The 13229-nt window shown below is 33.4% G+C and overlaps 2 protein-coding genes across 51 annotated transcripts in view; one reads left to right on the plus strand and one right to left on the minus strand.

Moving 5' to 3' along the window:
* LOC108199907 (protein BREAST CANCER SUSCEPTIBILITY 2 homolog A-like) overlaps positions 1 to 11591 on the plus strand; it is a 36402-nt gene extending 24811 nt beyond the window's left edge. For 49 of the 50 annotated variants that reach the window (XR_010286469.1, XR_010286470.1, XM_064083255.1 and 46 more), the window contains one exon: positions 11147 to 11591. The gene's annotated coding sequence lies outside the window, so the exon portion shown is untranslated. Of the gene's footprint in view, positions 1 to 8285; positions 8703 to 11146 lie in introns of those variants that run through there. The other variant, XM_064083249.1, reaches the window with a different exon arrangement.
* A 159-nt stretch (positions 11592 to 11750) lies between these two features.
* Positions 11751 to 12241, minus strand: LOC108198152 (nuclear transcription factor Y subunit C-3). Its single transcript, XM_017365922.1, has 2 exons — positions 12100 to 12241; positions 11751 to 12013 (listed from the first exon to the last, which is right to left on the minus strand). Exons 1-2 carry the CDS (start codon positions 12239 to 12241, stop codon positions 11751 to 11753), a joined length of 405 nt encoding a protein of 134 aa, XP_017221411.1.
* Positions 12242 to 13229: the final 988 nt, after the last annotated feature.

Here is a 13229-nt window from a genome sequence, read left to right on the forward strand (position 1 = left end):
GAGAACTATGTGTGGAACCTTGTTTTAAAATTATTACTGGTACTGTGAGCTTTCAGGTAGGTGCTGTGTCGCATGCTTGACATACATAGCTCAGGGAAGGTCATGTTTTATTTAAGAGAAGGGTTGTTCAAGTATCAAATTCATGTGTTGCATCGAGTTTTCCAAGGAATATATTATCTATAGGTTCAAAAATGCATTGCCTTCGTATTGGTATGATATTTCGACAATTTTGGACCAAATTCATATGTTTTTTTTTCCAGAATCTCTCAAAAAGTACTAAGAGCATCTCCAAAAATTTTCAACTCATTTTTGAAAATAATAAATTTATGGCTCTCACTAAGTAATATTCGAATAACATGACGATTCCGACACTACTCTTTATACTTGCACTTTATTTATATTTTATCTTTATTTGAGGGAAAATTGGGGATAGAATTGGAGGTAATTGAATATTATATTCATAAATAAGTTAAGAGCTTCTAGATGTTTTTTAGAAGTGAGGAGAGAGAAGTGACTCTTAAATTTTTAAAGAGCCTCTTGGAGCCTATACTAATTAATTTTGGTTATCTTCTTTATATTTAAAGTTAAGTGTCATATTTAAAGTGAAGTGTCTGTTTAAAAAGTTTATTAGACATGTTGTCATGAACTTATTAATTTATGCGCTCTTTTATATATGATAATTATTTTTTAAACTTTTGGATAAAAAACTTATCTTTTACACTCTCGATCTTGTAGCGAAAACACTAATAAATACCAACTAAAGCAGCATATTATTGTTATATATAAAATAGACTTCATAAAAAGGTTAGAAAAGATATTTTGTTCTTACATGCGAGTTTAAGAAGTATAGCCTATCCTTACAAGAATAACGAAGGAGTATAGCCTACAGTTCACCTATTTATTTGTGGTTTGGGGAATACAATGTAAGTGTTATAGTAGGAACCTTCAAATAATAACTTTAAAGAACATGTGATACACAATAAAAAAAGAATACATAATTGATTGAAAGAGAATGTGACAAGTGTAGGTCATAAAATGATACATAAAACATATCATATATCGACTTATAAATTTAAGTGAGATTATATTATTATCTGCAAGAAAGTAATATATAAGGTTGTACCTAATCACTATTTGCTTTGATACTAAGTGATGGGTATTGACCTATCATGTATTAGACATATTAGTATATTACGTACCAGGATTAAATACCAAATAGTTTGACTAAATATTAGTTTGACTAAATAGTAATACATCAATGCAATCATTTATTAAAGCAAATACTATCACCTATCAGACTCGAAGATCACATATAATTGTGAGTTACTCATCACATTCTTTAATTAAGATATAGGAGTAAACTCATTATTCATGTTAGTCCCCATACTTTGTGGTGGCGAGTAGATTTTAGTTATATTATCAAGAATCTTACTACAAATATATTAGTGATACATAAAAATACTTAACACATGTAGAAGGCTTGTCCCTCAAAAAAGGGATACACTACAACTCTATCAGTTAAAGTTTTTCAAAACTAAAGAACTCTGTCGACTTGATCCTTATAAAATGTAAGTAACCATGTAGTGAAATGATTACAAAATTTAAAGCTAGTTAGCTACATTGCTCTCTCAAGAAAAGTCTAGAATACCATAAAAAATTATACAAGTCACATATATGATATATTATTCATATCTCTATGCAAAACCCGTCACTATATACCAATGATGGTATCACATCTCTGAAGGAATTATATCCAATATTTGGCATCCTCTGTGACACTTGTAGTTAAATTAAGATTTTTCTGAAAAAGTGGTTTACAATGTTTCAACAAGCCTAATCCCACATATTGTTAATTGGGGACAAACATTTTTCTTGCTTCATAGTTAAAGATCCATCACAATAGGAATAAAATCGTGTTCATTTGGTCATCAGTACTTCCTTTGGTGAAGATCAATGTAGGGCTCTAGACGAAAGTGTCAACCATGATAAACAACATTGCCAACACAATGTATCATCCGTTCTGACGCAAAAGATATCTTGTTGGTCATATGTGTTAGGAGGTGTCCCACATCATTTCTGGGAGGCGTGGATAGTTAGAATATTAGTAGCCAGATAACTCCAATTGTATGAGACCTTTTGGGAGATGCCCCACATCAATTGTGGGAGGCATTGATAGCTAGAATATAAACATCAAATAACTCCAATAGTACGAGGCCTTTTGGGAGATGCCCAAAAACTATATGTGTGGTCTTCGCCCAGAGTAGACAATATCATACTATTGGGAGATGCCCAAAAACAATATGTGCGGTCTTCGTCCAAAGTGGACAATATCATACTATTGTGGAGTTATGTTTCGCTTAGCAGGCCCAACAGGTGGTATCATTCCATTATAATGGTAGCATGAGCTTGGGTAATTCAAAACATATATGGATAATAATCAATTATTATTATTATAAAAGGTATACCCAAAAATTAAGGAGAAAATTGTTCGATATCAACCCAATATGAAATCGATTTTGATTTAGCTAAGTGTGAGATGACTATATATATACATAGTCATATTATGTTTGTTATGTATGCTCAAGATGTAGACTTATGTATCGCTTGGAGGGCGGATGCTTGAGTATTTCAAGCTTGAGTATCATAGTTTGTTTGATTTTATTTTTGATAATGATTTTAATTAATAATACAAGTGGGGACGTGGGATTTCTGCGTTATATATATATATTTGTGTTTGTGCTTTGTATTAGAAGGTAAATCTTGTATTGTTTCCCTATCAAGTGATATCAGAGTCAGGATAAAATGGTCCATAACAATCTCAAGTGGGCTCCAGATCGGGCTTAGGAAGAGGTTGATGGGCTACCCCAGGATGGGCTTAAGGGGAGGAAAATGGCCCTTCCAGTATAGGTGTAGAGGGAGCAGTTATCTAGATAAACTTCTAGTATCGGCCTAGGGGCCAAATTTCACACCAGGTGGCAAAATTCGGTATGTGTCGAGCCCGATGTATGAAGGAGGAGTTTGTCAGGAGTTGTCTCACATCAGTTGTGGAAGGTGCAAATAACTAGAATATAAGCAGCCAGAAAACTCGAATAATAAAGGCCTTTTGAGAAAAGCCCAAAAACAAATCCGCGCGGGCTCGTCTCGAAGCGGATAATATCATACTATTGTGGAGGTATATCTCGCTTAGCAGGCCCAACAATATGAGGTAGGAAGATTATACGCCTAATACAAGAAGAAACTTGAAAAGTCATTTAAATTTATATCACATGTTTGTTAATATAGAGGAAATGGAGTCACGCTCAATTAGGAGTGAGACACGAAGCTTTGGAGTGAAGATGTTTTGGAAAATATAGGGCTTTTGAAGGAGCCAAAAAGAGAGTTCATGACAGAGCGTCTCTAGATTTACCAACACCTAGCTAATAGAGGAAGTTCACCCCTAATAAAGAACTCCTTCATGTGATTGATCACCATCGCCTCATAGAAGTCAATCTCGATATAGAGATACAGATGAATGTAAAAGGCACGTGTTCAAATCAAATCAAATCAGAAGATGATCTCAATATAGAGATATGAATGAATGTGAAAAGACACCTGTTTAAAATAGGTCAAGGTCACATGGTGGTCGAAGGGACATGGACGACTAGGGATAAACATCGGGGGTAGGTAGAATCACAAAGAAGATTATTACCATACTGATGATTATGACTAAGGTCGTAGGAATGATATAACTTTTCTATGTGACCAGTTGAAGAAGATTGGAAGAGCCATGATTGGCAAGGCTGCAGACCACTTTGGCAACATGATCCCGAAGATGATATTTTGCAGTGACAAATATGATCCATATGAGCATGACTCAATATGAAGAACATATGACTCAATATTAAGAACATATGAGATCAAATAGTGATGATGAAATCATGTGCATGAGAGGTCTACTTGAAGATTATATCAGTAGGATGAAATCTGAATCTTTTGTTTAATTCAGTTAACTCATGTGATCGGTCATATGCTAAGTTCTCCAAGCACATTGATTATAATCGAAGGAATGGATAAATCACTACTATTTACAAACGTGAGACGGCAATTAGATGAACCAACACCTATCTCTAATGGTAAATTATTATTCTGTGTTAATCACATATCAATTATCCCTCGAGAATTCAGAAACAAAATCATTAATAAAGTAATTTATATAAACATTCATTTTTATTTTTAAGAACATATTTTTCTTGACTTAAGAGAGTGTTTGAGTATATAAAAGAAAAAAAGAGATTTAATATCATAAAGGTCTAAACAATCTCAGATTAATTAATGTGAGATGTTGAAGGTTTCTACCAAAATTTTTAGATTTAATTAATTTATATTACTATATATATATAAGTAATATTTTCTTTTATATAGGTAACGATTTTAGTAAGGGTGTTATTTATTTTAATTTCTAGTGAAGATTTATAAAAGCGTTAAAACTAACAGCCCCAATTTCTAGTTCACATGACATGTCCAAAAACTTAGTAAAATCATACTCGACACATTACACACTAGTAGTAAAAATTATAAGATTCATATCATTATTATCATGCTAGAAATAACAAGAATTATAAGCAAATTGTTAATGGCAAGTTTAATCTAATAAATATCACCATGATATTACATTCAATAAAATCAATCATCCAATTAAATTCAATTAAATTTCATAAAATTAATTAGATTAATATTTCAAATTAAAAAAAATATCAATTTGATTGTTATAACACCAAATACGCATCATCAGCTTGTCAACTATAACAAGATATCAAAACACACTACTTTAAAATCAATTATTGTAATTCAATATCTTTACTGTCCACTATTATAGCCAATGTATTATTCAAATGATCTAAACAGCATATACACAAATTGATATGAGATAGAAAATCAAGTTAATATATTTAAATGATAATCAAAATATTGTGAGACATGTAATTTATCTATAAACGAAATTTAACAAATATGATATTTGATTGTCGCATGTTTCAATTCTCATTTCATTCTTGACCATAAATTTTGTACGCACATTATCTTGAACAATATAGACCAACTTACCTTTGATAGCAATAAGAGCCTTGGATTTTGATTTTGGATAGATATCTTAGTGAGATGAGCCTTGGATGTGCTTGCGAAAATGATATGCGAGTGGAAGGTCTCTTTAATTTCTTTCCTTTTATCTTTGAGCGATGATATCTGCCCGTAGAGAAAAGATATACGTTTCTTAAAGAAATAAATTCATGACCCACAAGATATATACCATCAAAATATCCCATTTATGTGGATTTAATATTCTTTTTAAAAATACGATCTTGTTTATAATACTTCTATTAACTTTATTACGTTTATTAATCTATGCAATATAAGGATAATTCAACGTCTCAACCACTATTATACATCAAAACCGTTATTAATAATACAATTAATCAGATGAGGATACTCAAGCCTAATAATACTCAAGCATCCGCTCTCAAGCGATACTTAAGTCTACATCTTAAGCATACATAACAAACATAATATTGCTTTGTTTATAGAGCCATCTCAAACTTAATCAAGTCAGACTTTAATTCTAAAATACTTAACTTCAATTAGAGTTCAATTCTGAAATTACTAACTTCAATCAAAATTCAATTCATATTGGGTTGATACACAACAATGCTCGCGTTATTTTATGACCAAGTCATGTCTTTTATAATAATTGTCTAAACATACAATTATCATCCATATATATATATCGTGGATCAGTCAAGCCCTTGCTGCCATTATAAAGAGTTGAAACCTATTAATCTTCCCCTTCAGTCCAATACAATTCCATAACGAATCAACGGTCACCATTGAGACACAGACGTCCATCCGCCTATGCCTCCCCTCAAACAAGAATCTAGCCTTCTTATTCTTACAAACTTTGAGTGTCGCTCTAAACTACTGTTCTCATTATAACGACATATTCATCAACAAAATCATGTGCATCAACCACGAGTGTCCTTCCATATAATGAGTCACTCTATCCTTGCTTTCTGAACCCCTCGATCTCCAGATGAACATCACTGGTATCATCCAAATAAATCACCTGGTTAATTAAGCCATTGAAACAATTGCAATGATTCATTCCATCTTCCTCTATTTCGAGTCCGAATTTTTTTCTTGAGAACCAACTTTTCAAGAGCATCATGATTGATCTATGGCGCAAGACACAACTATCATACCAGATGTAAGTTTATCTCTTCCCACTTTTGTAAGCTTCTCGCCAGCAAATCTTTCATAGTATACTCTGCCATACCAATTGAATTTCGAACTTTTTCTCAATCCTATCCATTACGAACCTCGGCTCTAGTATCACTTGTTAGGAATATAAATATAAAAGAGAAGATTCAACTTCTAATGCAAAGCACTCACACAAAAATATATAACATGGAAAACCCACATCCCAACATGTATTATTAATCGAAATCCTAATTAATAATACAATTAATACAAATAGGACACTCAAGCCTACAATACTCAGCCTATACCTAAGTCTACATATTTAACACACAAAGAAAATATGACTATGTATGTATAGCCATCTCAAACTTAGCCAAATCAGACTCAAATTCTGAAATACCCAACTTCAATTAGATTCTAATTCTGAAATTTCCCCCAACAGTCCTCTCCTTACTTTGTGAGTAATACATACTTTTTATAATAATTGTCTAAATATAGATTATTACTCATATATATATTGGATCACCCAAGCCCATGCTACCATTTGTAATGGAGCGACACCTAATAACTTCGATGTTTTTAGCAGTGTTGTAAAAAACGCTTCGATTTTGTAATTAGGGGCTGATTAAGTATTTTTGAAAATTAAGCGGACTGTTAAGAGGTCGTTAAGCAGATTAAGCGGTCAAAATGATGTTGACTTGCTAATTTTTTAATTTTAAAGTATTAATTTTTTTTATAATATAACTATAATTATATTAAGAAAATTAAAAATATATATTTTATTAAAAATTTATATTCTTACCACAACATAATATTATTTTAAAATATATTAATATTATAACTAAATATTTAATTATATTTTATTAATCCGCTTATTGATCCGTTTAAAATCCCGCTTAAGCACTAGAAGGTCCTTCCACCGCTTGGAACCGATTTGTGCTCTTCACAACACTAGTTTTTAGTATCCTCACAAAGTCTCTCACATCATCCTGTTATTTTTGTTTTATGTGACAAACTCTGAAGTATTTATTATGACATTATTCTGAATTTAGGGTGGTATGTTAACAAATATTTTTATTCATATTTGAGATTTTTGGAAATAATAGCATTTTAGTATTTTTAGTTTACTATATTCTACTATATGAATAACAGGATACTTAATTCAGACTTAAAATTAATTAGAATAAAAATATGTTTCTCCTTTTATATATGAAATTTACAGTTGCAAACGGACATATACCGTACCTACTCATTGACAACTATTTCTATGTCATTTTTATGCATTTTAACGTGTTTCGAAAAAAATTGAGTTCGGTATTAGTAGTTATTATTTTATGTTATTAAAATTGAAATATTAAAAGTTTAATTGGTATCTGTGCATAATTTAAAATTTTGATCGAACATCATATAATAATATATATATATATATTTTAATATCTACACTATTATCAATCATTTATTGTCTGGATCCTATCAACAACAATTTTTCATATTCATCAATTTAATTATCATATTATTAAACAATGGAAGGTGTCGAACAAGTAAAGAGCCTATCATTAGAATAACTTTTTTAAGATGCAAGTTGCTTCTTAGGGTGACAGTTGGAAAGATACATCAACAACCATTGCTTGCATCTATCACAATACTGAAGGTGCACTTACTCTAGTACAGGGCCTTTTACCTTTACACCACAAACATATTACTGTCTTATTTTTGTTTGAGTTAATCCATAATGAAGTAATATTGCCTTCTTAAAATATGCTTCCTAAAAACATGAAAAACAGAATTGCAACCTTAAAATATTGTTATGATATATATATATATATATATATATATATATATATATATATATATATATATATATAGGCTCATGATCAAATAGAACCACTTTTAAAATAAAAACGAGAAACCAATACAAGTTAGTGATATTATCAATACAATTTAGTGACATCCTCTTTATAATTTAGTGATATGTGTTGCAAAAATTAGTGAAAAACTCCATGAGTCAGCGAAAACTCCAGATCTGGGCTTAGATTTGTGCTTGATATCGATTCTAGGAGTAATAACGACGGTGGAGATAGCGGAGGAGGTGGACATAGAATGGCGGGAGCATAGAAGGGATGGGGCGAGGCAAAAACAAGGCGGCAGAGGAGGCGGGGCAGCAAAAGAGGCAGTTGAGATGGCAGAGGAGGTAGAGAACGGGATGAAGCTGTGGTTTCAGGCGGCGTAGCTTCGCCGGAGCCGTGAAAGACAGCTGGGGTTGCAATTAAAAGGCGGCAAAGGTGGTGAAAGAGGCGGAGGAAAGGAGGCGGCAACGATGAAGGTGAAGGAGGCAGTGGAGGAGGAGGCAACGGCGGAGGTGGAGGTGAAGATGGAGATGGCAGGGAAGATGGTGAAGAATGTGTATGTATTAGTGATATGTGCTTTAGAATTCAATGATATTTGAGATGGGTTTTTAGTTTTTAGGATAAGGAGGTTTCTATGGAGACTGAATTTTGTGGAGGATGGAGAGACTTAATCACAGCCATCCATTTCTTACACATCCAAGGGCTCATGTTATTTGTCGTGCACATTCATTTTCTCTCCCTATCAATGTCTTGCACTTCTAAATCGGTGAACAACAAACAGTACCTCTAAATCTTGCATAACATAAAAAAATAATTCTATAATATTGGTGTTCAATCACCGATCTAACAAATAAAAATAATAATTGCATACAAAACAAAGATTTAGTTGGACATTGCTATGATTAGCACTGAACTCATTGTCATTGTTCTGCAACGAATTGAATTTGTTGCAAGACAAAATAACACTTAGATATATCACAAATATGCGAGACAAATTATTAATATTACATTACTAGAAATGCTGGACAAGAATAATATAAATTATAAAAATAGTTTTGAATTAAAACTAAAACAAGAAATGCAGGACAAGAATATTAATCATACATTACTAGAAATGCAAGACAAGAATAGTGTAAATTATTAATATTACATTACTAAAAATGCAGGACAAAAAATATTTAATCATGTCCATTAATTGCCAGATTACTTTAACGGTAGATCTTATAGTCTCTTAGGACTCCAAAGTTTTTGGTCTCCATTGAAACCAACTCTCTCTCTCTCTCTCTCTATATATATATATATATAGGCAATTGCTCAAATAGAACCCACTAAAATAAAAACTAAAATGGAAACCAAGAGAAACTATACCTAAATGACCTCACCCACCCCCTATATGTTATCACCCACCCCCTATGCGTCATCACCTACCTAGGGCCCATCCTCACCCACACTCAATCCACCCTGGGCCCGCTAGGGCCTCACCAAGGCTCCTCACAGGCCCCTGATAGGCTCCAGACAGTCTTAAAGAGCCAAACCTTGACCCCACCATGGTCCCACTAAGCCCCGACCCGACCCTATTAGGCCTCACTTAGACCCCGTCTAGGCTCATCTCGGGGTCCATCCCCGGTCCCAAAACCCGCATCATTCTACTTAATCGCATTGGTTTCCATTTAGTTTCTATTCTAGTAGTTTCTATCGGAGTAGGACCATATATATGTGTGTGTGTGTGTGTGTGTCTATGTATATATATGGGTAGCACTCCATAGCATACCCTCTTTATGGAGTTACGTAGCACGTACACCATTATTAATATATACATAATATATCTATCTATTATATTTTTTATGGAATATAATTACAAATTTTGATTATTAAATTGAAAATGAAGGTATATAATTTTTTTATTCCAAAAATCATCTAAAATTATGCAATATCTCAACATGATTCTATAACAGAATAATAATCATCCAAAATTATTTCTTCAAATTTTAAGTGTTAAATTACTTGAAATAGATATATGTTATAGTATTCTATATGAGAATCACATTTTATATGTTTCTATAAATAGAATTTTTAATAAAATTAATGATTTACAACGGTGTACTATGTAACTCCATATAAGAAGAACTCATGTAATTTTGACGGAAAATTTCTGTCGAAATTAGCTAATTTCGACAGACCTATCGAAATTAGCGATGTTCGACGGAATCTTTGGCGTCAAAATTAAGGACGTCGAAATTAGTCAATCTATCGAAAATATGTATTTTCGACAGTTTATTTTCAAGAGTTTAGTTTCAACAGTATTCTGTCGAAATTAAACTTCTAGAATTTTTGACTTGAAAATTCAAATTTGGACAAAAATTCAAACTGGCTGCCCTTAATGAGTATTCTAGCAGTTCTTGGACAAAAATTTCCTAGTAGTGCTTGGATTGCTCATTATCAGATTTGATTAGTATTTTTTTGTTCCAATTTCAATTGAAGTACATTATCTCAGTTCTCATGTGCTAATTTTGTAGTCTTGAAGGTACTATTCACAATGTTTTCTTGGCAGGATGCTTATTCACAAATATGTTTGAGTCCGTTTCTTGAATTTGTGTTATGGTTTGTTGATGAAGAGCCACCTCAAAAATCATTCTGTTAGATTAGGTTACATGTGTGGAAAGACTTTGTTCACGTCCCATCTCAGAATATTATCATCCAGTAGAGAATTGTTAGCCCTTTTGGTTTTGTCTGGTATTTATTTTTGTTCAGTTAGAAGAATTGTTCTTGTATGCCTATGCATTTGATTTTGTATCTGACTCTGTGGCTAAGAGGCAAGATGCCCTTGGATCATTTTAGAACCTTTTTTTCTGGTGTAAGTGTGTAACAACAATATTGGTTATTTGTCGATGGCCATAACTACATGTTTAGGTTTGTGTGGGTGTATCTCCCTGATATCCAGTCAGAGAGTTTATATTGTTAAGCATGATGGATGTAGCCCACATACTGTTATTGCTCTGTGTTCTATTCTTCTTGATTCGTGTGAATAGTTTTGATCTCTGAAATCGTGCATGGTAATGTTTTTTTCTCAGCAAAGGCTTCTGTTCTCTGCAACCTCTCAGAAGAAGCACCATGTGAAGTGAGCAGAATTTACATTGCTTATGAAGCAAAATTCTGTACAATATACTTCCTGGATGGATTTCCATAAAGACACAATCTAAAAGCAGCACGCCTTTATGCCGTCCTTATTGCTGATTCTGGCCTTTGCAGATTTTCTGCGGTAAACACAAAGATATCTAAATATCTATTCCTTATTCCATTTTGGATATGCAATTTAACAGATTATAATAAACAAATGAAAAGGACATTGCAAATATTTATACTCCAAGTTACTCTGTTGCCATTGGATGTTAAAAGCTTGTCTATTCCATTATAGTCAAAACTGATTGTATCTTATTTCGCTATACTCTGGTATCATAGTTATTACAATGGACGTTTTGCATGAAATAATATGTGGTGCACCCTGGTTATGTACTCCATAGCTATAAATATACCAGTTCTTGTACTTGTTCCCCTATAAATATATAGCGTTATCTCCTTACAAGGAAGAACTTTTTGAAAACAATAGTCATACCACTTCAGATTACCTCAAGGGTAATTTTAGCTGAGTGTGCCATGAGAGAATAGAAGCCAGCATCAGGGAGCACATGAGACAGCACGAAGACAGTCATAAGTATTCTGCTGTGGCTGTGGTGCCCAAGGAACAAAGCCTGCCTCTTGGTTCTGTGGTGCAAACTGCTGACGCCAGTCCCTGAATGGCCTAACCGTTGTTTTAAGCTGAAGCAACTGCATATATACCTCTGACTGCTGATCACCAGCTTCCATTGTTGGCATGGAAGGATTGACTTCATAATGCTGATCACGGACATACTCATATGTCATTGAAGATAACCCCGTCTCTGGAATCAAAGCAATTGTGGGTTTTGACAAGAGTTTGGGTACAATCTGTCAAAAAATCAAAGACAGCTGTTTCTGCTCTTATCACTCGATCGGAGTATTCTCCTCTTATCCTCCTTCGTGTGATTCCAGCTGCGCAGAGTCATGTCCATAGCAAACATTCCAATAGCTTTGGTAAAGAGAACAGGCGTCTCTCCTGCTATCATTCTCACATCCTTGTCAGCTCTCATTATTTTCTTGATTCGAGCAAGCAGAAAAGGATTTTTCATATTATTGGTTGTCTGTTCGGCTTCCTTCTTTTGTCCATCCTAGAACAATTTAAGCTTCTGCTGCTGATTGTGGAAAAGTTCAACTTGGTGGGGTGAACGAGAACTAGATGTAACAGGAGGAACTCCGAGACTGTGATTAACCAATACAGGTATGGCTACATAACCAAAGACAGGTACAACTGTATCTGATTTGAATCATCATCGCTTTGTTAATTCTGGTTTGAAATTTGTTGAGGGCGCTCCGTTATAACCTGTCATGCATGTTATGGGTTCATATAAAATTTCAATTGAAGATACGCACACACGTCAGTTCGATAAACAACCAACTGAACAAGCTGATTACAAACTCATCGTCAAGATGTAGAGGAAAATAAAAAGTATAAAATAAAGGCAGGCCATTATGATTGACCATAGCCCCAATTTTACTTAACGAGACTCACAACGAGAAAAATATGTGTCAAAATTATTAATGATTTTTTGAGGTTTCAGGTTGCTGTTATGTCGCACTTTAAAAGCGCCGTTAAACCCCATGGAAAAAAGGGCCTAAATAACACAATTTTGGGGTTTAATGCCCTGAATAACCAATTTTGTAAAAATACTCTGAAATAACATATAGAGACGCTTGTAAAGTAGGGTTGTAATTTGAAAGAGGAACGCTAAACGCATCAGCGTTTACCACTTTTAAGGGCCAAGCCCAATGCCACATTCTTTTGTTTCTTTTTTAAAAATAATTTCTATAACTCCTAATAAATAATAATTGGAACGTAAATTAACCGTCGTTAATATTTTAGGGTTTATATTTGAGTTTTAGAATGATTAATTCGTACTGTATATTAAATTGGTCGACGGTTAGGGTTTAGGATTAAGGGTGTAGGGCCGGTAGGCCCTACTGCCTCGAGCCTAAACCCTAATTAATGCGAGGCTGCAGGGCCGAAGGCCCTAAAACCGA

This window comes from Daucus carota, chromosome 8 (genome assembly GCF_001625215.2).
Source record: "Daucus carota subsp. sativus chromosome 8, DH1 v3.0, whole genome shotgun sequence".
Taxonomy (NCBI): Eukaryota; Viridiplantae; Streptophyta; class Magnoliopsida; order Apiales; family Apiaceae; genus Daucus; species Daucus carota.